The sequence below is a fragment of the Daldinia vernicosa genome (assembly GCF_022497035.1).
Source record: "Daldinia vernicosa strain CBS 139.73 unplaced genomic scaffold F5Y00scaffold_13, whole genome shotgun sequence".
NCBI classification, from domain to species: domain Eukaryota; kingdom Fungi; phylum Ascomycota; class Sordariomycetes; order Xylariales; family Hypoxylaceae; genus Daldinia; species Daldinia vernicosa.
Window position 1 is genome coordinate 364,752 of NW_025953929.1, and position 21,967 is coordinate 386,718.

At 47.3% G+C, this 21,967-nt stretch overlaps 6 protein-coding genes across 6 annotated transcripts; 3 read left to right on the plus strand and 3 right to left on the minus strand.

Annotated features, from left to right (window-relative positions):
• Nucleotides 1–1,023: 1,023 nt before the first annotated feature.
• On the plus strand, nt 1,024–4,475 carry F5Y00DRAFT_232015 (anaphase-promoting complex subunit 5-domain-containing protein). Its single transcript, XM_048007105.1, has one exon. It carries the CDS (start codon nt 1,497–1,499, stop codon nt 3,843–3,845), a length of 2,349 nt encoding a protein of 782 aa, XP_047866695.1. The 5' UTR covers nt 1,024–1,496; the 3' UTR covers nt 3,846–4,475.
• A 481-nt stretch (nt 4,476–4,956) lies between these two features.
• Nucleotides 4,957–6,303, minus strand: F5Y00DRAFT_232016 (CIA30-domain-containing protein; the record flags this gene model as incomplete). The annotated part of the gene is made up of 2 exons (XM_048007106.1): nt 6,000–6,303; nt 4,957–5,934 (listed from the first exon to the last, which is right to left on the minus strand). Coding segments are annotated over exons 1-2 (776 nt in total), but the record flags the coding sequence as incomplete, so codon positions are not given.
• Nucleotides 6,304–6,784: 481 nt separating this feature from the next.
• Nucleotides 6,785–10,802, plus strand: F5Y00DRAFT_28650 (ANTH-domain-containing protein). Its single transcript, XM_048013435.1, has 5 exons — nt 6,785–6,969; nt 7,110–7,250; nt 7,306–7,787; nt 7,846–10,256; nt 10,334–10,802. The coding sequence occupies exons 1-5, from the start codon at nt 6,938–6,940 to the stop codon at nt 10,418–10,420; spliced, it is 3,153 nt and encodes a 1,050-aa protein (XP_047866697.1). The 5' UTR covers nt 6,785–6,937; the 3' UTR covers nt 10,421–10,802.
• Nucleotides 10,803–10,837: 35 nt separating this feature from the next.
• On the minus strand, nt 10,838–15,676 carry F5Y00DRAFT_232018 (uncharacterized protein). The gene is made up of 3 exons (XM_048007107.1): nt 15,255–15,676; nt 14,338–15,199; nt 10,838–14,212 (listed from the first exon to the last, which is right to left on the minus strand). The coding sequence occupies exons 1-3, from the start codon at nt 15,547–15,549 to the stop codon at nt 11,293–11,295; spliced, it is 4,077 nt and encodes a 1,358-aa protein (XP_047866698.1). The 5' UTR covers nt 15,550–15,676; the 3' UTR covers nt 10,838–11,292.
• Nucleotides 15,677–16,086: 410 nt separating this feature from the next.
• Nucleotides 16,087–19,428, plus strand: F5Y00DRAFT_28655 (pfs domain-containing protein). Its single transcript, XM_048013436.1, has 4 exons — nt 16,087–18,184; nt 18,254–18,584; nt 18,638–18,816; nt 18,911–19,428. Exons 1-4 carry the CDS (start codon nt 16,188–16,190, stop codon nt 19,359–19,361), a joined length of 2,958 nt encoding a protein of 985 aa, XP_047866699.1. The 5' UTR covers nt 16,087–16,187; the 3' UTR covers nt 19,362–19,428.
• A 66-nt stretch (nt 19,429–19,494) lies between these two features.
• F5Y00DRAFT_260221 (uncharacterized protein) lies at nt 19,495–20,606 on the minus strand (the record flags this gene model as incomplete). The annotated part of the gene is made up of 2 exons (XM_048010986.1): nt 19,495–20,080; nt 20,332–20,606. 2 exons carry the CDS (start codon nt 20,604–20,606, stop codon nt 19,495–19,497), a joined length of 861 nt encoding a protein of 286 aa, XP_047866700.1.
• Nucleotides 20,607–21,967: the final 1,361 nt, after the last annotated feature.

Below are 21,967 nucleotides of genomic sequence, written 5' to 3' on the forward strand. Positions count from 1 at the left end.
GATCAATTCACCAATGGGAGACGATATTAGTGCCTTTTTTAGTGATTTACCCAGATTATACATGACATGGCTACATGGGCAGCAACCTCGTATCTATTGCGAATTTAAAGTTGCCTCCGTCCTTAAGAGAACGTGTTGTAATAAAGTGAAACGACGTTCCTTCCGTTTGTCCTCGGTCTGCACTTAAACAGATTATTTCTCCGGTTCCTATACGTCCATATGTCCTTGTCCGTGACTCGGGGCATCATTCTCCTTTTTGAGGTAATTAGATGATGATCGTACCACCTTCTGGATTCAATTTTCTGCGAACCTATCATATATTGCTTCTAAATTAGCTCTGAATGGCATCTAAAAATTCATAGCAAGCCACTAATATCTACCTATAGAGTATTCCGAGTCGTAGAACAGTGAATGACTTCCACCTACAATATCAATGTACCCTACCTGTTCATAGGCAATAGGGAGACTGTCGTACGACCTACTAAATATGCAAAGCGTAGCTAATACATGCCGCGTACGCGTTGGTGGCTTCCATCTATGTGATACTATTTGGTACCTAAAGTATGTCGTGTGAGTGATGGCGCAATGCTCGAACCCGAAATTTTCCTGCCTATTATCTGCCGACGGATGAACGCGGTTTTCAATATACATACCTAGTGGCTTAGTGTAGTGATCTTGTGTATCTTACGGAGTGCATGGCATACACTATGGGCCGTAGTATCTAGAGACAATCCGTGGATATAGAAGAAGCTCATTTGTGGGTATGTTAACAGTAGATTGAATAGCAACAGTGAGGCTGAGGCTGTAAAGGGGCTGAACTTGTTAGTTACCTTACATATCCTCGTGGCTGCGGAGCCGAATACTACGTGTACGCGTATTTGCTATGTAATCGTTTGTCAGGGTAGTAAACCGCGCGCTTCGTATAATTACCAGCAAGACGGTAGCGAGGCCCCTATATATATCCTTCTATATAGGTACCTATAGTGAGAATTACACGTGTCCTTGGCATTGACTGCTCTGTCGTAGGTGTTTATATTGACCATATGGAGCTTCGAACTGTTCGTGTTAATGAATAAAATATTTATGAGGTGCAAGACGATGAACTTCTCATATTTGATAAATGCATACATACATTAAATGTATATCCACAAAAAGAGGTGGGGCGGCTCGGCACGGGTCAACGCGCCCTGTTCATGGGAAACGGCCTTACGGTCTTTACATGAGATAAACTCAAAATAATGGAAGGCACATACTCAAGTCTTAATCTTACCTAAGTTGATCTGCTATAGAACTATACTAACTTAGCGACGGTTCACTTTCTCCAAATTATCGAGCTTACAAAAAACTAGCACTTCATGAGATCAGTCCTGCAAGTAATGGCCGTTTGTAGACGGAGAATAGCTACAACAACCAAGCTTATAACGACAAACCCGAGATAACAGATATTTGGACGTTCTATTTTCGCTGCAAACAAATCTATATCACACAGCGTCACCATGTCTCGCTTCCTCAACCCGGCCAAAATTGGCCTCCTTGCGTTGATCGAATTGTACACAAAAAAGACAGTCCCTACGGATTCGATCGTGGATGTACTGTCCTTCATAACTTCTCACTTGATCGACAGCGATGCTCAAACTTCGTTTTCCACTCCTAAGGGTCGGTGGAAACGAGCTGAAACTACTGTCAGCCTAGTCATCTCTATTGCAGACTTCGAAAAAGTATTGGCACCACATACCGCTGCCTCTGGCATGCCAGGCCGGAGTCTATGGTACGTCTTCCTAGACAGGCTTTGGAAGATCGACTCGCTCGATTCGTTACATGAATTTTTTGACCACTGTTCGGCTCTGTTGGCAAAAACCAGGGATGAGCTGCGTCGTGATGCTGAGTTGGGCATTCCAGCGCCAGCTCCCGAAGCCATCTTACTCACCCGTAACTCGCCGTTCGGTGCATTCGTACGCAGATCTCAGCTCGAATTCACAAGATTACGTTTCCATGACGCATTCGAGCTGTGGAAGGACTTTGTGAAATATCGCCAGGTTACGGCAACATATTACAGGAAAAAGACGCCATCTTTCCAGAGGCTCAGTTTCGATAATGTCCTCTTAACCGGGGAGAGCGACTGGGGCTCGGGGGTCGAGGCTATTGCCTCTGTGACTTACGGGGATATGCTTAGAGATGATCCAAATTCGACCTTACCTGTCAGCACTGACGACATCGAGAAACTCTTGGAGTTCCAGATCGAGCAGATGCAAAAATACGGCAACAGAGTACCCTTAGAAATACAACACCAGTTTCACGACCTATTAAACGATAGCTTTATGATACCAAGCCTATCTCACTACCTAAGCTATTTAGATGCGTGGAGAGCGGGGGACTACTCTACCTCGTTTGATTATTTGCATCAGTATTTTGACTACACGATGCAGAACAGGGACAGGTCCTTCTATCAATACGCGCTGATGAATCTAGCAGTACTCCAAGCCGACTTTGGGTGCTACAAGGAGGCAATTTCAGCGATGCTAGAAACTGTTTCTACTGCTAGGGAGAACCGAGATATGACCTGTCTGAATTTCGCCCTTAACTGGCTTTTTCACTTTGGCAGAGCACATCCCGGAATAACAAAGGAGTTAGAGTCGAATAGCATGCTTGGCACTGGCAAGGATTCCCTAGCTTTTCTTAGAAGCAGAGCAAAAGAGACAGGCATGTGGACGTTGTGGAGTTCTACACTTATGAGTGAGGCAAAGATGAGTCTTTCGAATGGCGAAAGCGTAGCTACGGCCATTGAGCATCTCGTCAGAAGCTCCCAAATTCTAGTCGAACGCAATATGAAGAACATGGTCGGTTCTCAACTATCGATCAATATAGCATTATGGGACAGATTAGGAATCGCCTATCTGTCAGTAACTGCCTGCGAAATATTTATTCGCTGTCATGCTCGTAATTCGATATTTGACGACGAGCTAAAGGTGATGAGCCGCCAGGCTTCGATACTTACCCTTAGGGGGAAGTACGACGAGGCGCTCGGATTATTAGAAGGTATGGATGCAAATTCGCTGCGAGCTTGGAAGCCGAGTCAATACTGGCACAAGTTCCGTGGTATAATAAAGTTGAGAAGAGATCTTCATCGAAATAATCTCGACGGGGCGGAACTGTTACTCTCCCAGCTTCTTCAGTCTAAGGATGATGATCTAGAACCCGACCTTGCCTTTGTAATTGACAGCCTTCATATCGAATGCCTTGTTCGTAGAGGCAATCTCGACCAAGCTTTTTCAAAAGTAGAGAAAATGATTACGGAGCTTCGAGACGAGAATAAAGATATCGCACTGCGGGTTCGATTACTCCTTATCAAAGCTGAGCTTCTTGATAAGTGTGGCCGGCCGCAGAAGGGCTTCACCATTGCTGTACGGGCAGCAAACGTGGCCTGGCGATCCCGTCTCATCCCCTATCTATGGCCAGCGATCGGGGCTATTGCGAACATATTGACATCGCTTGGAGAATTCGAGCCGGCCATCCAACTCCTAAATGCAATCCTACCGCGCATTTTCGAGTGCGAGAATGCGACGATGACTGCAAAGCTCTACTCGTATCTTGGCGATGCTAATATGGGTATGGCAGGCAAGATGCCGCCAAAGTCTATCAAGAGAAGAGAATTCATGACAAAGGCATTGGAGGCGATCGAAAAAGCGTTTAATCATTACTCGAGCGTTGAAGATATAGACAAACAGTGCGAGATGATGGCTAAGAAAGCTACGATTATGAAGGTCTCTGGGGATAACGTGCTTGCGAACGATTACGCGGCAGCATACTTGGCGATACGCAGAGACGCAGAGCGGATGGCGATATGAAGGAATGCATAGGCTAGTTACTTTATAATGATTACATATTAACGATTTATATGGCTTTTATGTTAACTAGCGGCTTTTCACTATGTTAAACTGCCTAAGAAATAGGGGGGAGAAGCCAGGAAATACCAATCCTGGATGACTTACCCCTAGACGTAATCACAACCAGCAATCTCGTCCAACCGTATTTTTTGTTCATGTGTGTTCAACGCCGGGGAGTCATGGCGTTTCTCGTGTTCCAACACCTGGAACATATCGGGATCTCAGGCGTCCTTACCGTATCGTCCGAGGTTCGGATGCCGCGCTTACAGTACCCTGCTCTAAGCCCCTTTTCTCTGGCTTCCTCGCACAAGAGGGGTTTTCGTTGGCCGTGGCCGACTTCGTGGTTCCCGTGGACGCACCATGCTATTGTCCAGACTCGCTTGCACATGTTGGGCGTGGGGGGAGACGGGTTGATGGGTGATGATTTTGGGTTAACTAGGTACCTAACCTAGTTAGGCGATATGGGGGTTTGGTTTTGATGGACCTGATGAGGAGGAGGAGGAGGAGGAGGATGCCGTGGGGATTGCAACTTGCAAGAGGGGTAAGGGGTGAGGTAGGGGGTTTTATACTTTTTTTTTCGGCGGTTTTTGCTTGGTGGAAAGGAGCTGATGGGTTAGGAGGTGTAGCTCTGCGTTCTGTGGCGTCTTGAAGTTAGGATGGATGGAGGGATGGAGGGAGGAAGTGGAATGAGTAGATCAGGTGGTTATGTGAATCACGACGTCTTATTCTTACCCCAATGATACATTTGCGTAGATTCGTCCGACCTGGCTTAGTACCTATCCTTTGCTCGTGTTAGAGAATGTACCTACTACGAGGTTGTCCATGACAGGAGAAGATGGTTTAGAGGGAATAGATATAACCGGATACCCCCTATCCCTTGACAAGCAGGATCTTGCTGTTCGCTCTTTGAAACTATTATCAAGTCGTTCTACTATTCGAACACCGCTGCCACACAGCTTCCTCGTTCAAGGTAGAGATTTCTGTTGGCCTTTGATCGACGGGTAGGCAAGAACCGTATAGCTACTTTCCGAATATCAAATCCATTGTCACTACTGAGCTTCGGATGATAGTATGGTAAGAAGGTTCTTTTTATTAGGTTCGTACATGTGCGTACGGCTGGGCTAACCCCCTCTCTTCGCCCCCCTTTTGGTGCCAGTTGCAAGACATACGTCTTCGAACGTGATCCTTCTATATTCAACGATATTCGCATTCGTTAGTTTTAACTTTATACATAACGGCGATAGTACCGTCGTGTCCAGTACTGTAGATGAATATGCTGCTATTTGCAACGCATAGCTAACATATAGCCATTCTCATCCGACGTTCCAGATATCCAACGCATTCCCAGATCATTTATCGACCCAGCTAATATGCCGCCCCTGCTTATCCTTAAGTTGTCCTTCTCTGTTAATGGACGGCTCTACGTGCTCGTCTCCCTCGCTCATATCGTTGGTAGCCCACATCCTCTCGATGCATAGCTCAAACGGTCCCGGTACTCGGTCCGTCAAGCCAACCCCTATCGACTTGACTTTCTGCCGTAGAATCTCCGTCTGCGGCTCAACTACGAACCCGTGGTTCGTCCGCACAAAGTCGTTCCACTTGATTAGAACCGTCTCCCACTCCCCAGGCCGCTTGGCAAATAACCGGTGCTGGTGCAAGTCTGTAGGGACAAGTGATTCCGTCTGCACGTTGACGAAGTAGCTCCGCCCGTCGGACTTGATGCGCATGCCCAGATACGTGTACATGTCAATGTTCCAGAGCGCGCGACCGAAGATAGTCGGGGGCCTGTCGAGGGTGCGCCACGCGGCGTAGCCGGATCGCTGGACTTCGGGTCTGTGGGGGGGAAGGGCAGTCGATATGCTGCCGTGGAAGCGCGCGTAGCCGTGGGCGTTGTCCTCGGGAGAAGGGGGTACCCAATCTAGCGCGGCCTTAGAGAAACCGCCGATGTCGACGTCGGACATCAGCTTGCACTCCTCGAGGGAATCGGGCTTGTGGAAGTCATGGAGGGGAAGCGGACCCGAGGGTCCTTTTATGCCTTCGAGCTTGAGAGCTGGAAATTGTTAATATAACTAGGCGATATATATATGTAAGTGCCGTTGGTATGTATCGACATACCTATATTTGAGAGGCGCTTGAATTCGTCGAGACTGCGGCTGAGGAAACCCTTGCTCAGACAAGCCGTTGTGGCGCGCATTTTGATATGAGGTGCGCAAAGTAAATTTTTATAATTAATTAGAGGAATAATATGAGCCAAAAGGCTCGAACATCAGCTTTGACATCAGCAGCGGGGATTGTAGAGTCTGTATGTATGTCTAGAACGAAGCCATCGAGGTGGGAGCTTTGCTAGGAAGTACTTTGGGTTAGTAAGAAGTTGAAGCTTTCGTCACTGAAAAGCTCCTAGATGCATTGATTAGCGGGGGGTTGCTATAACGAGTATTCGGATCTAAGAGAGTTTGATATTCAACTAAACCGTAAGATTTTAAGTGCTGCCTGTCAAATTGCCCAGCCGCACTCGCCGCGCGTTATGTGGCGATCAACGGTTAATACCCCACATTGGAACCTTAGTACATTATCGGATAAACCACGGAGGTTAGACGATAGGGAGTGCAGGGAGTTGCAGGGAGTGACGGAGTGGAGAGTTTAATACCCATGTCCCTTTTAATGCTTATCGAATGGTTCCCAAGACAGCTTCTACAGCTTCCAAGAGCCTAAGTTGCGTCAGCCTCAAATTGATCCTTTGGCTTTAACTCCACTGAATTTGCTGCTTGTGGGAGTTGCGATTGCGAGGACGCCGACGTTATACGAGTCAGGCATCGAATTTTTAAACATTTGGTATATTGAATATACTAGGACCCTAATTCAACCGCATACGCGACAATCGTTCTCTATACTACTCTATACTATACTGTACCTCCTGAAGACCGGGTGGGTGAGATGCGCTGTACTTGAGAGTAGCTGTCACTTGAGTCTACGGCCGTGAGAACAAAGCATTCATCGGTGAATAGCAGAGAACGAACGGCAAACAGAACAGCAAACACAGTGACTCATCCACCATGGCTACAATCCGTAGTCTTGATCATGCGAAGTGCGTACTTCCCCCTTTCCCCCCCTTTCGAACCTCCCTTTTCGCGAGGCGCATGTGGATCAACTGTTCGCACTTATCTTAATCATGACCATGGACTTCACCGTCGGTTGTTGCGTAGCTGCTAACCACCTAGAGTATAGATCCGAAGCAGAGCTTGCCATCAACATTAGAAAAGCTACAAGCCCGGAAGAGACAGCGCCGAAACGAAAGCATGTACGAAGCGCCATCGTTTATACGTGGGACCACAAGTCCTCCCAGTCCTTCTGGGCTGGTATGAAAGTGTACGTGGCTGGAGACCAGCGTATACAAGTAGGAGCTGACCAGGGGTATATCTAGGCAGCCTATTCTTGCCGACGAAGTGCAAACGTTCAAGGCCCTGATCACTATCCACAGAGTCTTGCAGGAAGGCCACCCTCAGACGCTGAGGGAGGCTATGGCAAATCGACCTTGGATCGACAGTCTTAATAGAGGTCTAGCCGGCGAGGGTGTCCGAGGGTACGGACCCCTAATTCGAGAATACGTCTACTTCCTCCTAGCGAAACTATCCTTCCACCAACAGCACCCCGAGTTCAACGGCACGTTCGAGTATGAAGAATACGTCAGCTTGAAGGCGATTAATGATCCCAATGAGGGCTACGAGACTATTACCGACCTGATGTCGCTCCAGGACAAGATTGAGCAATTTCAGAAGCTGATCTTTTCACATTTCCGGAATGTTGGCAACAACGAGTGTAGAATTTCCGCCATTGTCCCTCTGGTACAAGAAAGTTATGGCATTTACAAATTCATCACAAGCATGCTAAGAGCTATGCATTCAAGTATGGCAACTACAAAACTACAAAAATACTAGTGGTATTCTTAACTAACCTTACGTAGCAACGGGCGATAACGACGCATTGGAACCCCTGAGGCAGCGTTACGACGCGCAACACTACCGATTAGTCAAGTTCTATTACGAATGCTCCAACTTGCGTTACTTGACCAGTTTAATTACGATCCCGAAGCTACCGCAAGACCCGCCCAACTTGCTAGCAGAAGACGAAAATGCCCCTGCATTACCAGCCCGACCGAAGCAAGAGATTGAGCGCCAACCGACCCCTGCACGTCAGCCGAAGACCGAGGAACCCGATGAGATTGCCGAGTTCTGGCAGGGTGAGATTGATCGGCAAAACAAGGAGTACGAGGAGCAGCAAAGGGTATTACAAGAGCGCCAGGCAGCAGCTCTTCGTGCTCAGCAAGAAGCGCAAATGCAGGCTCAGCGAGACTTTGAGGAGCAGCAAAGGCTTCTAGCAGAGCAGCAACGTAGGGAACAAGAAGCACTAATAGCTCAACAAGCCCAATGGCAGACACAAGGGCGGCTGGCCGAACTTGAGCAAGAAAACCTAAATGCGAGGGCGCAATATGAGCGTGATCAACTAATGCTGCAACAATATGACCAACGAGTGAAGGCACTTGAAGGAGAGCTAGCTCAAATCCAGAACAACTTTGGTCAGCAAGTTAACAGCAAGGATGACCAAATTCGCGCCCTACAAGAGCAGGTCAACACATGGCGAACCAAGTACGAGGCCTTAGCGAAGCTGTACTCGCAACTACGCCACGAGCATCTCGACCTCCTTCAGAAATTCAAGACAGTCCAACTGAAAGCGGCGTCTGCGCAAGAAGCTATCGAGAAGCGCGAAAAGCTAGAGCGTGAAATCAAGACGAAGAACCTCGAATTGGCAGATATGATTCGGGAGCGAGACCGAGCACTTCACGAGAAAGATAGGTTGAGCGGCAGTAACAAGGATGAGGTCGAAAAACTGAAGCGAGAACTTCGTATGGCAATTGACAGGGCCGACAACCTGGAGCGAAGCAAAGGTAACGAGCTGTCTACAATGCTTTCCAAGTATAACAGGGAGATGGCAGACTTGGAAGAAGCTCTGCGAACTAAGTCGCGCGCCCTGGAAGAGGCACAGGCTAAGCTACAAGACGGTAGCTCAGACCTCGAGCAATTGCTCCGTGAAAAGGAGGAAGAGCTCGAGGTCTACAAAGCTGGCATGGACCAGACTCTGATTGAGTTGAACGAACTTAAGCTCAACCAGGGCGATACAGACACTGTCCTGGACAGCCAGATCGATGCTCTAATAATGGCGAACCTTGACAAGATCAACGACATTATCGACTCGGTACTACAATCAGGCGTGGTCCGAGTAGACGACGCGCTCTACGAATTAGACTCGACGATGCAGGCTGGTAACCAGAACGCTTCGCCAACATACGTGCTATCCCAGGTCGAAAAGGCCGTGTCGAGCGCTTCAGAATTTGCTACCGCTTTCAGCAACTTCATCGCCGATGGTCCTAATGCTAGCCATGCGGAATTAATCAAGGCAACGAACGTCTTTGCAGGGGCTATAGCAGATGTATGCAGCAATACGAAGGGTCTGAACCGTCTTGCTTCCGACGAGAAGAAGTCCGATCAGCTTCTCAACGGCGCTCGCGCTGCCGCCCAGTCTACCGTTAAGCATTTCCGTAGCCTTCAAAGCTTCAGGCTAGAAGGCATGGACCCTCTACAAAAGACTGACGTTCTCGTGAACGGTAGCAGCGATGTTCGTCTCAATCTGCAGAGGTTGACTACCCTAGTTGAGACTTTTGCTCCTTCCGGTCGACTAGCGAACAACAAGGGCGATCTAGGCGACCTTGTCGACTCGGAACTAAGCAAGGCGGCTGATGCCATTGCCGCAGCGGCCGCCCGCCTTGCTAAACTCAAAAACAAACCCCGCGACGGATACTCGACCTACGAGCTCAAGGTTCACGACTCGATACTCGATGCTGCGACAGCGGTCACCAATGCCATCGCTCAGTTGATCAAGGCCGCTACCGTTACACAGCAAGAGATCGTCCAGGCAGGTCGGGGAAGTTCCTCGAGGACAGCGTTCTACAAGAAGAACAACCGATGGACGGAGGGTCTCATCTCAGCCGCGAAGGCTGTGGCCACGTCGACCAACACACTCATCGAGACAGCAGACGGTGTGCTATCAGGTCGCAACAGCCCCGAGCAGCTTATCGTCGCTTCGAACGACGTGGCCGCCTCGACAGCTCAGCTTGTGGCCGCCAGCCGTGTCAAGGCCGGCTTCATGAGCAAGAGCCAAGAGAGCCTCGAGCAGGCTAGCAAGGCTGTAGGCGCGGCCTGCAGAGCGCTTGTGCGACAGGTGCAGGCCATGATCAAAGACCGGAACCAAGAGGACGAGGGAGTCGATTACGCCAAGCTCAACCCGCACGAGTTCAAGGTCCGGGAGATGGAGCAACAGGTGAGTCCTAATAATAACCCTACTACTAGTAATATGTGGATTTGGCGTGCAGCGGCTAATCGCAGACGCAAATATAGGTCGAGATTCTACAGCTCGAGAACGCGCTGGCCTCGGCGCGACACCGGCTAGGCGAGATGCGCAAGATCTCGTACCAGGAAGACTAGATAGAGCAGGCACGAGAGAAGAAGCAGACTGGAGGGAGGAGGGGAGGAGAGGCTATACCCCTGTTAGTTAGTCGTTAGTCGTTGGTCGTTGGTCAGATTATCTTTGCTGTGTTTGACGAGTGATTTCTTCTTCTTCTTCTTCTCCTTCTCCTTCTCGGAAGCAGCATGTTCGAAAGAAATATGGCCGATTGATTCCGTGGACTTTGTACAAAATTGCTCACCCTTAAGGCAAGGCAGGCAAGGCAAGGCAGGCTAGCTAGTGGGCTGCGATCTAGTTAATTAGGTAGGTAGGTAGGTAGCTTAACCTAGGTACATAACTAAGGTAATTTGATTGATCACTGGCGGTTTGAATTCTTTAACTTTGAGCTTTTGAAGACTTGGTTGGTGCGAGGGGGGTTGTGTGATTAAGTAAGTAAGTGATTAATGGTGGTGTGTATGCTGTTGTTGTTGTTAATGTGGGGGGCTGAAGGATGGGATAGGGGGTGATGTTGGGGTAGAGGAGTGAGGGAAGTTGATGAGTATAATAATATCATCGAAGGGTAGGTAGGTACCTATACTATACTATAGGACCCTGAGATGTACATTACAAGTGCGCTTTAGATACTTGATACTTACCTCAAGGTAGGTATATTTGAATGCCGGATGGTTGTATATTGATAGCAAGCCCCTGATATGTTTATTTACACGTGTTAGTTTTAGGCTTTTATATATCATACTTTCAGGTATAATACCTCGTTAGATTATTATATTCTGTAGCCGAATTACGGGTTCACTCGTATTTAGGTCTCCAGCTCCAGAGCCGTCGGACGACACTCTGTATTACGTCCCTAACCTATAGTTACGCCTATCTCGTGAACCTCGCGTTGAGCAGGCTAGCCTTCGCTTCCTGCAGCCTCCCCTTGCTTCGAAGTTTCAGCTTTAGTAGGTTCAAACGGAGACTGCAGATGGTTTTGTCGAGAATGCTTTTTCGAACCCGATAGCGTGCTGAGTGGCGGATCCTTTACGGCGGGATCATCGTCACTGGGAAGCGTCACTTCGACGAGGCTATAAAAGTACTCGAGTGTCTCGGGAAACGACTGGACGGCCGACCTCCAACTAGCGTTGACTTGCTCCTTTATTGGCGGCGTGTGTCCTTCTATCACCTCTCTCCGATTTCCTTGTTCACTGGAATCCTTCGCAGCGGTTTCTTGATGTTCCTGCATATCTCTCGAGAAGCGTTCTCGTACGAAATCTTGAGCGTGACTACGAACCCACACCCGTGCGTCCCTGTATATCGGAGACACTATCTTAGATTCAGCTTGCTTAACGGCTATTTCAAAGGCCTTAGCCTCGCAATCGCATCTGAGGTTTGCAGGTGCATGACAAATTGCACAATCTGGATCTAATCTTATAAAAGATTTGCGAGGTTTGTGCTGCTGTGTGTACGTTCCTCCTGTATTCCCCGACTTGTCGTAGAAACTTCCCAGCGCTTCCTCCTGTTGGTCTTCATTGCTATTTCCCCTCATATTCGTCGTTACAGTATACCTACCACCTCCTATTGGCTTCGCTATAGTAATCCTATTATTATCTCTCATATGCGTCATTAATTCAATCCCGCCAGACAAGTACGTAAGCACTGCGTCTAAGCTATTATCTCGATCGTGGATCCCTGCGCTCACAACTTCACAGAGACTATCATCCACTCCCGGAGTATTTTTTATTTTGAACTGTGGTGAACCGGTCTTTGGATATCCTCGCGGAATGTGGATTGTAACTTGCATGGGAATGTACTGGTCGTCAACTCTCAGAGACCTGGATATCGTAACATCTAATCTTAGATTTTCCATATCAATCATGTCCCACGTGACGTTTGATAGTCGGTTGCTGATCTGAATGATCTCGTTATTGATGGTATCCGACTCGTTTTCGTTGCTCGTAGTCTGTGGCCTGTTTTTGGATTGCGCCGTATGATCTGAATTTGAGACACTTTTGGAGCTGCCTGGCTGAGTATTATCGTAATAGCTACTATGGCTGCTAGGAAGGATATCCTGAGTCTTTGGCGTTTGCTGCCGCACTTCAAGACAATCTTTGGGCCGTTCGGAGATTGGTTGACTCTGCCGTACTGGATCCCGGCTGGGATCCTCGGTCTCTAAGGGCATTTCACGAATTTTGGCCCCCTCGTCCTGCGCATTAGTCATAGGAATCGGCGAGAGGAGCTGCTCCATGGTTTGAGGTTGTGTCGTAGGTATATCTCTAGTTTCCCTTTTTCTTTTTACATCATTTATATCTTGCATCGCTTTGTCTAAAATCGCGTTTAAGCTCTGGTCTTCAATTCGAGCTTCAAATTCCTCATGCTTGTCGCTGGCTTCCGTGTTCTTCCGTTCGGCACTCATCTCTGCCAGTTTCTTCTTTATTATATCGTTCTCAGGATCTCCGTCTATTAATTCTAGCGGTGCTCGAGCTGCGTAGCTCACCTGGCTGAAATTAGATGGAGGGGAAGGTAGTGGTGGTAGTGGCCACTGGTCCAGACCACCTGGATCGTCGTCAGCCGTCAATATATCACGAACTGCCAGTTTAGGAGTAATGTTATCTTGGCGGATAACCGTGTCGGATTCAGGGTACGATACAAGCCGTTCCCGTTCCGTAACGTTGTCTTTAAAAATGATATCTTCAGGATTAAATGACTTGGCGTAATTCACGTTCCGAGGATTCCCGTGGTCACGATTGGTGGCATTACCCTGGTGGGTGACAGTATCATCTTGGGGGAATAAGGGAAACCATGGATCATCGTCATTACTAACGAAGTTTGGACTGCTCAAAAAGTCTAGTTCGGTGGATGAAGAAGGCGAGGGAAACCATGGATCATCGTCATTACCAACGAAGCTTTCTGGAACGGCTAAAAAGTCCTCTCCGCGGGGTAAAGAATATGATGGAGAATTACTAGAACGACGAGGTTGGGGAGGTCTAGTATACGTAGGTGGAAACGTAAAGCCGTTGAAAGTGCTGGTCGGGAGCCCCTTGGTTTTGTTTGGCGCATACGAAGGGATAATCGGTAAAATTAAGGAAGATTTGCCAATCGTTTCATGATCATGCTTGACAAGGAACTTTTGAAGAATAGGGTCATCTTCGAGGCTCCTGAACACTTCATGTTGGTTAAGAACAAAACCCCACTGTAATTCCAGTAGCTCTGAATCCTTTTTCGTTAATGGGTTATTGGGTGTGTCATCTAGATCATCTAGATATGAAATGTCTTCGCTCTGCCATTCTGGGCGGCCGTCCGATATGGTGTCTAAGTGTTCGTCGCTAGCCTCGCTACCACCCCCAAGCATTTCCAATTTGTGTCCCCTTAGTTCGTTCTCGACTGTGCTCCTAGTTTGTGCTCTTGAAGCACTCGAGCAGCCTTTTTGGCTTTCTTCGCCTTCTAGCCCTTCCTCTTCATATGTAGGCAGAGACTTCAGAGCAAGAAACCGTAGATGACCAACGATATGATTATCCATGGTGCTGTCGACCTCTTCCTTCCCGCATAACGGACAAGATCTAAATAGAGGACCAATGACCCGACCGTTTCTATCGGCTAAAGCCTGAAGTTGTGCGTCGGAGAATTTACCTTTATGCGCGGTCTTCATGTGGATGAGATAATCGTCTCTAGAATCGCATACAAACTGCCCGTGAGACTTTGATGTGCAACGCCAGCGCATGGCATGCTCGCGCATATGATTAAGCCAGGCGCTACTGTGCACGTATAACTCATGAGGTAAGCTGCAGTCCTCGAATAGACATACGTATGCGTCGAGGTCATTTTTGACGTGGAGCCTGCGGAGTGTATGTCAGCGTCTGTTGTAGGCAAACGCACCTAACCTACCTTACCTACCCAAGGTAGGTCGTACCGTAGTAACCTTTAATAAGGTAGAGTTCACTTCATAATAATGACAACTGACCTCCATTTGTTATCATCCATCACATCCTCTGCCGGAAGGGCATAAAAGCAGAACGGACAGGTTACCTCCCCTACAGCCTTTATAATTTCTTCTATTTCCTTAGCTTTCTCTTTCCATACTGAATTGAGAGACTTGAGTTTATCCCCGCTATTTGGGGAGTCGAGATTATGTTTGTCAATTTCTTCTCGTTGTCTTCTAATTTCATTGTATTTCCGTTTTAGACTGCCGAGCGGAGCTGGAGGGAATGGAAGCTCTTCGTGATTGCTTAACGCTACAGTCTTCGACACAGAGACCACAGACGGAGCTGAGGCCTTTTGAAAGTTACTAGGGGCCAATGTGGTGGCACTCTGCGCTACGGATTGTATAGCGCTTTTGGATGCATCCCCGGCGGCTTGGGGTCCCTCAGATACCTGTGGATGCTCCGCCGCACGGATCTTGAGTTGGACTTTGGGTACAGTGACCCGAGGTTGAGAGGGAGTCTCTTGGGGTCTGATGGGAGCATTTCCGTAACGAGATCTCCTATAAAGAATCCGTTTCCGTCGCAGTACCATAGTTTCGGCGAGGCGTTGACAAATACTGTCGCTAACCCCTGGAAATTTGTCTCGGACGTGGTTAGCGAACAACTTCGTTATAAAGACCTCGGCATCGTTCCCTTCGTCATCGCGGATTCGAAATGAGTCTGCCGCTTTGAGGTTCTGGGCTTCTTTGCTTGCTCTACGAATAGTGTTTGAAAATCTATGGAGTAAACTTATTTCATTGGCGATTCCTTGGATTGATTGCCGGAACTTAGGGTCGACCTCTACTAAGAGCTGACTAGACTCTTGAGCTACTTTAGAACTAAGAGGCTCAAGACTATTCCAACCTATACGTACTTAGTTTTTTAATCTCTTATAGTGTGTATAATTATTCCGGCTTACAGCTCTGGACGCGGAAAGCCAGCGCATCAAGAAGACCGATAACGGCATCCTGAACATCAGGAGCCTCGCGTAGGCGATGGTCTAGCGCCGCTCGACCTGGTGCAAATACTCTGATATTAGTCGTCCAAACAGAAAACCTTGCTAGTTGGTCTTCCACAAGTGAAAGTTCTCGTGGGTGGATGGATGCTGCTCTTTGAACACATTGCTGGAAAGAGTGTAGACATGATGCGGCGCTTTCAGCTACTGTAGGATGGGATTGCTGATCAATATCAGCATCAGTAGCCGTCGCCTCCATTCTAGTTAACGGTTGTGCAGAATAGACTGCGTAATAGCATTTTATCCATCGGTAACCTCAATCAGTTGGTGGTGGAAGAGTTACGAAATAGACATGACGAAGCGGGGCGTTGTAAAGCTCTCCGGGTGTATAACCACCAATAGGTATTAACTAGTGTATAACTTAAACAGAATTGTGCTTATCCCTCGTGAAAATATGGTAGAAGGTACGAAGCACTAAGCGATGCTGTGCCTTAGGTACCTACCTCCTACCATGTATGTAGGTCTAGGAGGTACTGAGGTACTTCAGGTAGGCAGGTATAAATGCTATAAATGGATGGTGAATAAGCTGAACTTGTTATGTATCCTTGCAGTAACATCATCACGTGGTAGCATCTGTCCCTCATCTTACACCCAAAGACGCAGCGCTGACCTGAACAACGCTCCTCGCCGTTAGTGAAACCATCCGGAATACACCCTGAGCGCCGTACCTATGGATAAACAAGTACGGAGGCATACGAAGCTAGGTATGAAGCCGGATCTCTAAAATCACTTTCGATACATATTCGCCAGAGATGTCTAAACTCACCAATAACCGGTGATATTTTAACTATTAGGCGTTGGAAGTCTGTATCTGGTTCCATCCCAGTTCAAAGCAAGATGGTGTCAACGATTTCTATCACTACCGGGGATATCAATACCACCAATCTGCTAGTAACCACTTCCAAGACGATCCAGGAGATTGCGAAAATCCTGCGGCTCCGTGAAAACGATGGGGACCTCAAGGTCTTTTATGCCGATTTGACGGCATACTGTGCCATGATACGTGATCACGCAAACCGCATTCACAGAGCTGGCATTAGAATTGCCGATAAGTACCTGGATAGAATCTTAGCTCATCTCGGCTCAACCTTGTCATCTCATAAATTGCTAAAACAATCTACTTGCGGAACCTCATTTTATACAAAACTGCTCACATTCAATCAGAACTGGGAGCAAATACGGAAAACTAACGATGGTACGAAACTCCAATTCATTAAGAATTCTCTCAGTTTCGGTATCTCTACGAATGAGCGCAATGAGTTTATTGAAGCGCTATCCTTGTGGGAAGAAGACTTCCGAAGACAATACCCCGATGACCCGTCACAATGGACGGCTGAGGACTTCGCACCCCAGAGAAATATCAGCGAACCATCCTATGCCGTCTGGAGTGCTGCCAAATCAATTTTTTCGGCACTTGTGGCATGTAAGAACTGTTCGTGCCCATCTGCGCATGATTTCGGAGCTAGGCTTTCATTAGGTACTTATCGAAAGCCTGTTTCAGAAGACGATACTGAGGGAGATGTCGATTTCGACATGTTTCTGTCTATGAAGAAGGATTGGCAAGAAGCCCGGGTCCATACTATGAAAGAAACAGTCGTCCAATGGGCGATTGATGACGAGGCACATAACCCCCAAACCAAGCGGAAAAAACCACAGACCCCAGCGATGAAGGTAAAACGGTTATGCGACCCGATCGGGAAGATCAAGACGATGACGGCACATCGACTAGAATTCAAAGTTACGCGAGGCCATTTGTATAAGTTACAATCGCAGAGGAGCAAATTCTTAGCCGACAAGACGAAAGACGCCGTGACCCTCGAACAATTCCTCAGGGGCGGGTCGCACTCATTTACCGAGAGGACAAGACGAATCCTTGCCGTACTTCTCAGTTATGCAGTTCTTCATCTTCATGACACGCCATGGCTAAAACCAACATGGAATTCCTCAGACATCGTCTTCTTTCGTACTGCTACTACCGCAATCCCTTTAAGACCTTTTATCCAAACCCGCCTCTCAGATCTAGAAACAAATTCGAGCCTCTTCGACCATTACGTCAATGGCAATAGGGAATACGAACAGGGAGATTGTGAGTGTAGTGATGTAGACCCAGATGATATCGACCCAGACGATCTGGTACGACATCAGTGTCCAAGTCTCGTCACATTGGCGGCAATGCTCATGGAGGTTTATTTCGTGACCCCATTCGAGATGCTAGCTAAAAAGTACGGCGTTGAGTTAGAGGATGCATCATCGAGCCGCACAACGTTTTTAGACGTAGATATGGTGTTTCGCGCTTGTAGAGACGAAATCCCTGATAATTTCCAGTTTCATTCTGCCGTGGAGAGATGTCTAGATCCAACAACGTGGGAAGACGAAGAGGGAAACAAATTAGACGATAAGGCTTTAAGAACCAGGATATATCAGGAGGTAGTACGACCACTCGAAAATGAATTGATACAGGCCTACAGCTCAATCTCAATTGATGACCTTGATCGGTTTGCGCAAACATTGGATTTTGGAAGCTGGGATCAGACAATCTCGGATCTGAACGAGCAAACCCAACCAACTCGCGCATTGAGCCCAAGCGAGACTGTAGATAGCCTCCATTCGTTTAGCCCGTCGCCGGAACCATCACTGCAACACTACTCTCACTATCTCAATCCTCTTGCAAATTTCCAGCATCAAAATGCATTGCTATGGGCTCATAAACTTGGGCCTTACTCCCACTTCACACAGAGTCTATCTCTGTCCTCTTTGACAGATCAGGATGTCTACGACAAGGAATCGAGGTTCTTTGATGATGAGACCGTTTCGGAGGCGCACTCTCCCGAAGCGTATGTCAACCACTCACGAGATACTTCTCTCCCATATCTAGTACACGGACTAACTATGCTCCTATCTAGATGCTCAAACTACTTGAACTGGAAGTCCAGGTACCAAGCAGTTTACGAAAAATTCATTACGCCCTTCGCTTCATCATCGACATCTCCGCCCGTTAAAATTGCGATTCTCGATACGGGCATTGATCCTACTCACCCGGACGTAGAAGCTCGCAGTGATAACATCAAAGGCAAGTATAACTGGCTTAATGAGAAGTTCAACAATAGAGTCCATGATCGGAATGGACATGGCACATTTTGTTTCGGTCTACTTCTTGATTATGCGCCTGATGCTCAGTTGTACGTAGCAAAGATTGCGGAGGATAAGCCGCCTAACCCTAGAGTTATCGCAAAGGTAGGTAAATATTAGTAACAATTATTCGCTATATAAATTACTGATACGCCTAGGCTATTACCCTTGCCGTCGACAAATGGGGAGTGGATGTCATCTCCATGTCTTTCGGATTCCCTACCTGCGAAATCGACGGCTATGATGAACTCGAGCTAGCTATTATGAATGCTTACTCGAAACATGTACTTCTTTTTGCTGCTGCTTCTAACAGCGGCGGTCAACGAGGCAGAGCGTAGTAAGTGCCTTCCAAAGAGCATAACGAATTCCATGAAGCTTAAGAAACCCGAGCATCCCGTTACTCTGTAGTCATTTGACACTAACTATCGCAGTCCCGCGCGAGAACAAAACGTGATCTGCATTAATTCTACAGACGCAAACGGTAACAGGTCCGGGTTTAGTCCTACTGCCGTCCCCGACGACATCAACTTAGCGACAGTGGGGGAAGCAGTAGAGTCGGCATGGCCGGTTCATCTCTGTGATGATGTTTCAAACCCCTCTTGCATTAAGTATAAGTCCGGGACATCATACTCGACACCGATAGCCGCTGGTATCGCCGCATTTCTCTTACAATACGCACGGTTGCATTTACCAGAGAAAGCAGAAATGCAGAAACGACAGAAACGGATGAAAGCCGTGCTTCGACGCGTTGCAGAGAAAGGTCCATCTTACAAGGCTCGAGATGGGTACCATTTTATTGATATCAGCTTGTACGCTGACAGCCTGTTTGGTAAGGATAAGAGGTTTATTGACCTTACGATTGGAGATCTTTTGATCAGTTGAAGGAGGATATAGTCCTGAGAAGACAGTTACATATCCACCAACCGAGTATAAGATCGCCCGGGTCTTCTACTCAATCCGTATCTCCTGCGTGATGATACGTTTAAACGGTAGCTCCCCTGCTTCTACAGCTTGTCTACTCTTCATCCTCTCCACCTATCCGTGGATATGGAACAGCACAGATGACGGACACATCACCTTCCACCAACTCTTCCCTGATGAAGTCTTCTTGTTCCAAGTCTGGGTCCTCACTTTCTAGGATAGAAAGGACTGGAACCTCCAATGTGTTACGCCCCCTTTCCAGCATAGCGCCACGCCTATAATCCTCATCCTTACCTACAACTCCCGTTTTCTTTTCTACGAGAACCTTTCGGACTCGAAAAGCAAAGACGAAGTCACTGCTGCCTTCCCAGGACATATCCGTGTTCCTCCCATGATTCACATCTATCGTCGGCCCGCTGCTGATGGGAACCGTTCCTCCGCTCCACACCGTGCCATCAACTTCGGTGCCTAGGCTTCCACCTATGCCTCGGGACTTGAAAGACTTGGCTTTAGCGCCCGTGACGGTCTTGATGCCTGTGATTATATATACTGGCTTTCTATAGCGAGATTTATCCAGGTACCGACGAACGGGCTCAGCTTCAATACATCGTTGGAGATAATCTTTGCTCGGGAAGAATTGAGTTGTCTCAATCCGGTCGAAGCTAAATGCCTCTCCCTCACTACCAAGATGGTCAGCTTCGCTTATGACGTATGAACTATTGTATGAGGAGTAGGAAATTGAGTATCTTGAAATAATGAAGTATAAGCCCTAAATTAAGGGGCATCTAGCGCCAGAACTTTGATCATCAGAATAGCAGTAGCAGTCTACATCTATAACATCTACAGCTTAAAACATCTACCATGGTACTTATAAATTATACCGACCCATCTTGAGTAAATGAATACAACATAGTGAATCACCTAACCTTACCTAGCGTCCCAGCCTACACCAACATCTACTCCAACTCCAAGAAAACTTAAAAATTTCGTTACTATAGAAAATTGACCCGAATTCAGCTTTTCGCGCGAGAATTCGACCTGGCTCTTCTCCGAGGAGAAGACGTCGGCATCTACCAAAGGGGCTGCGGTATATAGCGGTCGTTCGGGCTTCTTAAGTGATGTGAGCACATTGCCTAACTTTATGGGCCCGTTGGGTGGGTAGTCCCATGTAGGCGCGTAGAAGAAGTAGGATGTTCGGTTGGCCATTTATAGTTATTTAGTCGAGGTAGCTATGTATGTGGAGAGGTAAGAGGCGCCTCTTTGGATAGAGTTGGTTGGGAAATGCGGGGTTTTGGTGTTTCGACTTTTATATTGCGAATTAATAATCGAGAGGTTTGGAATGGTATGTATTTATGAATTGAACTGCAGACAAATGTAATCATGATAATAATAATGATAATAGTTATATTAAAAGTGTCGATCAGTTTATAAGAAACAACTTTAACAATTATTTATTCTCAGCGAGTATAAAGGTTATGGCAGAAAGTCTTGCGTATTTAATGCTCATAAAGGTATGTGCGAGTAGAAGAGCTCGCACGGTATCGTTTTAAGTTATAGTAACTAACTATGCGCAAGACTTCAATGGTTTCTAACCTTTGCGACATCACTTAAACCCTCGAGTCTTTAAGTCAACACCAAGGTTTATTATCATACTTTAGGTACATGATACTTTCTTCTGGAATAGAATATGTATAGCACCTTCCCTATCTGAAGCATGGACCATACATCTCAAAATACCTACGCGGTAACACCTTCTAGTTCTTATTAGACTACCTTAGGGAGGTACTTGCCTAAATAAAAAGAAACTTTCGGTTGCCCTGCTGCTAACCATACTAACGGCAGTAGCAGCTGCCATAATAATGAGCAGCTGCGACTGCAACTAAGCAACCACATTGCTACTACATAAGAATTTCGTTTCGCACAAGAAGAAAAATTATTTCTTTCCTTAACTCATAAAAAATACAAACATCTAACTAAAGCTACCGTCGAGAAGGTATCGCAAGGTTTTGCGGGATCCGGACTAGACGTTACTAGGTACACAACCACCCATTCCTAGCGATTGGTGTTTAAATCAAAACTCTCATACTTACATTAAACTAAATTAACAATCCCGACTCCTTTTCTTTCCCACTACCAACGTACAAATCATCCCAACAGACGACCCGTCAACTAAAGGCCCCTCCGCATGGGTTTCTCATATCGCTCGCACCGAATATCTGGAACCAAAACGTCCCCACGCATAGATTTCAATCTCGGCGTCGCATTGAAGATTCCGCTTATACACAATTCCGAACCAGGGTATCATCCACACTTGGGGCTGCCTCTGATAATATTATTTTCAATTAAAACAACACCCTAAAAGACAATCAACTAGAGAGCCACCTACATACCGCTCTGAAGGTCGACTCTCCGGAGGCGCAGGGCATGCTTAATTCCATAGTCCGGTATACCGGAACTTTGAGGGGCACCCGGCCTTTCTAGGCGGGTAGGCGGGTGAACCTCGAATCGTTCTGCCAGGCGTTGGGCTGCCCGTCGTTGTTCCTAACTTTTTCCGCCGCGGATTACCA

Bases quoted from the DNA above. Each gene is read 5' to 3' on its own strand.
- F5Y00DRAFT_232015 (XM_048007105.1), top strand. From the start codon at position 1,497: ATGTCTCGCTTCCTCAACCCGGCCAAAATTGGCCTCCTTGCGTTGATC.
- F5Y00DRAFT_28650 (XM_048013435.1), top strand. From the start codon at position 6,938: ATGGCTACAATCCGTAGTCTTGATCATGCGAA. The intron at 6,970-7,109 runs GTGCGTACTTCC...CCTAGAGTATAG, and splicing joins CGTAGTCTTGATCATGCGAA to ATCCGAAGCAGAGCTTGCCA. The intron at 10,257-10,333 runs GTGAGTCCTAAT...ACGCAAATATAG, and splicing joins TCCGGGAGATGGAGCAACAG to GTCGAGATTCTACAGCTCGA.
- F5Y00DRAFT_232018 (XM_048007107.1), bottom strand. From the start codon at position 15,549: ATGGAGGCGACGGCTACTGATGCTGATATTGATCAGCAATCCCATCCT. The intron at 15,200-15,254 runs GTAAGCCGGAAT...AAGTACGTATAG, and splicing joins GGCTTTCCGCGTCCAGAGCT to GTTGGAATAGTCTTGAGCCT. The intron at 14,213-14,337 runs GTCAGTTGTCAT...TACACTCCGCAG, and splicing joins ATGGATGATAACAAATGGAG to GCTCCACGTCAAAAATGACC.
- F5Y00DRAFT_28655 (XM_048013436.1), top strand. From the start codon at position 16,188: ATGGTGTCAACGATTTCTATCACTACCGGGGATATCAATACCACCAAT. The intron at 18,185-18,253 runs GTATGTCAACCA...GCTCCTATCTAG, and splicing joins GAGGCGCACTCTCCCGAAGC to ATGCTCAAACTACTTGAACT. The intron at 18,817-18,910 runs GTAAGTGCCTTC...TAACTATCGCAG, and splicing joins GGTCAACGAGGCAGAGCGTA to TCCCGCGCGAGAACAAAACG.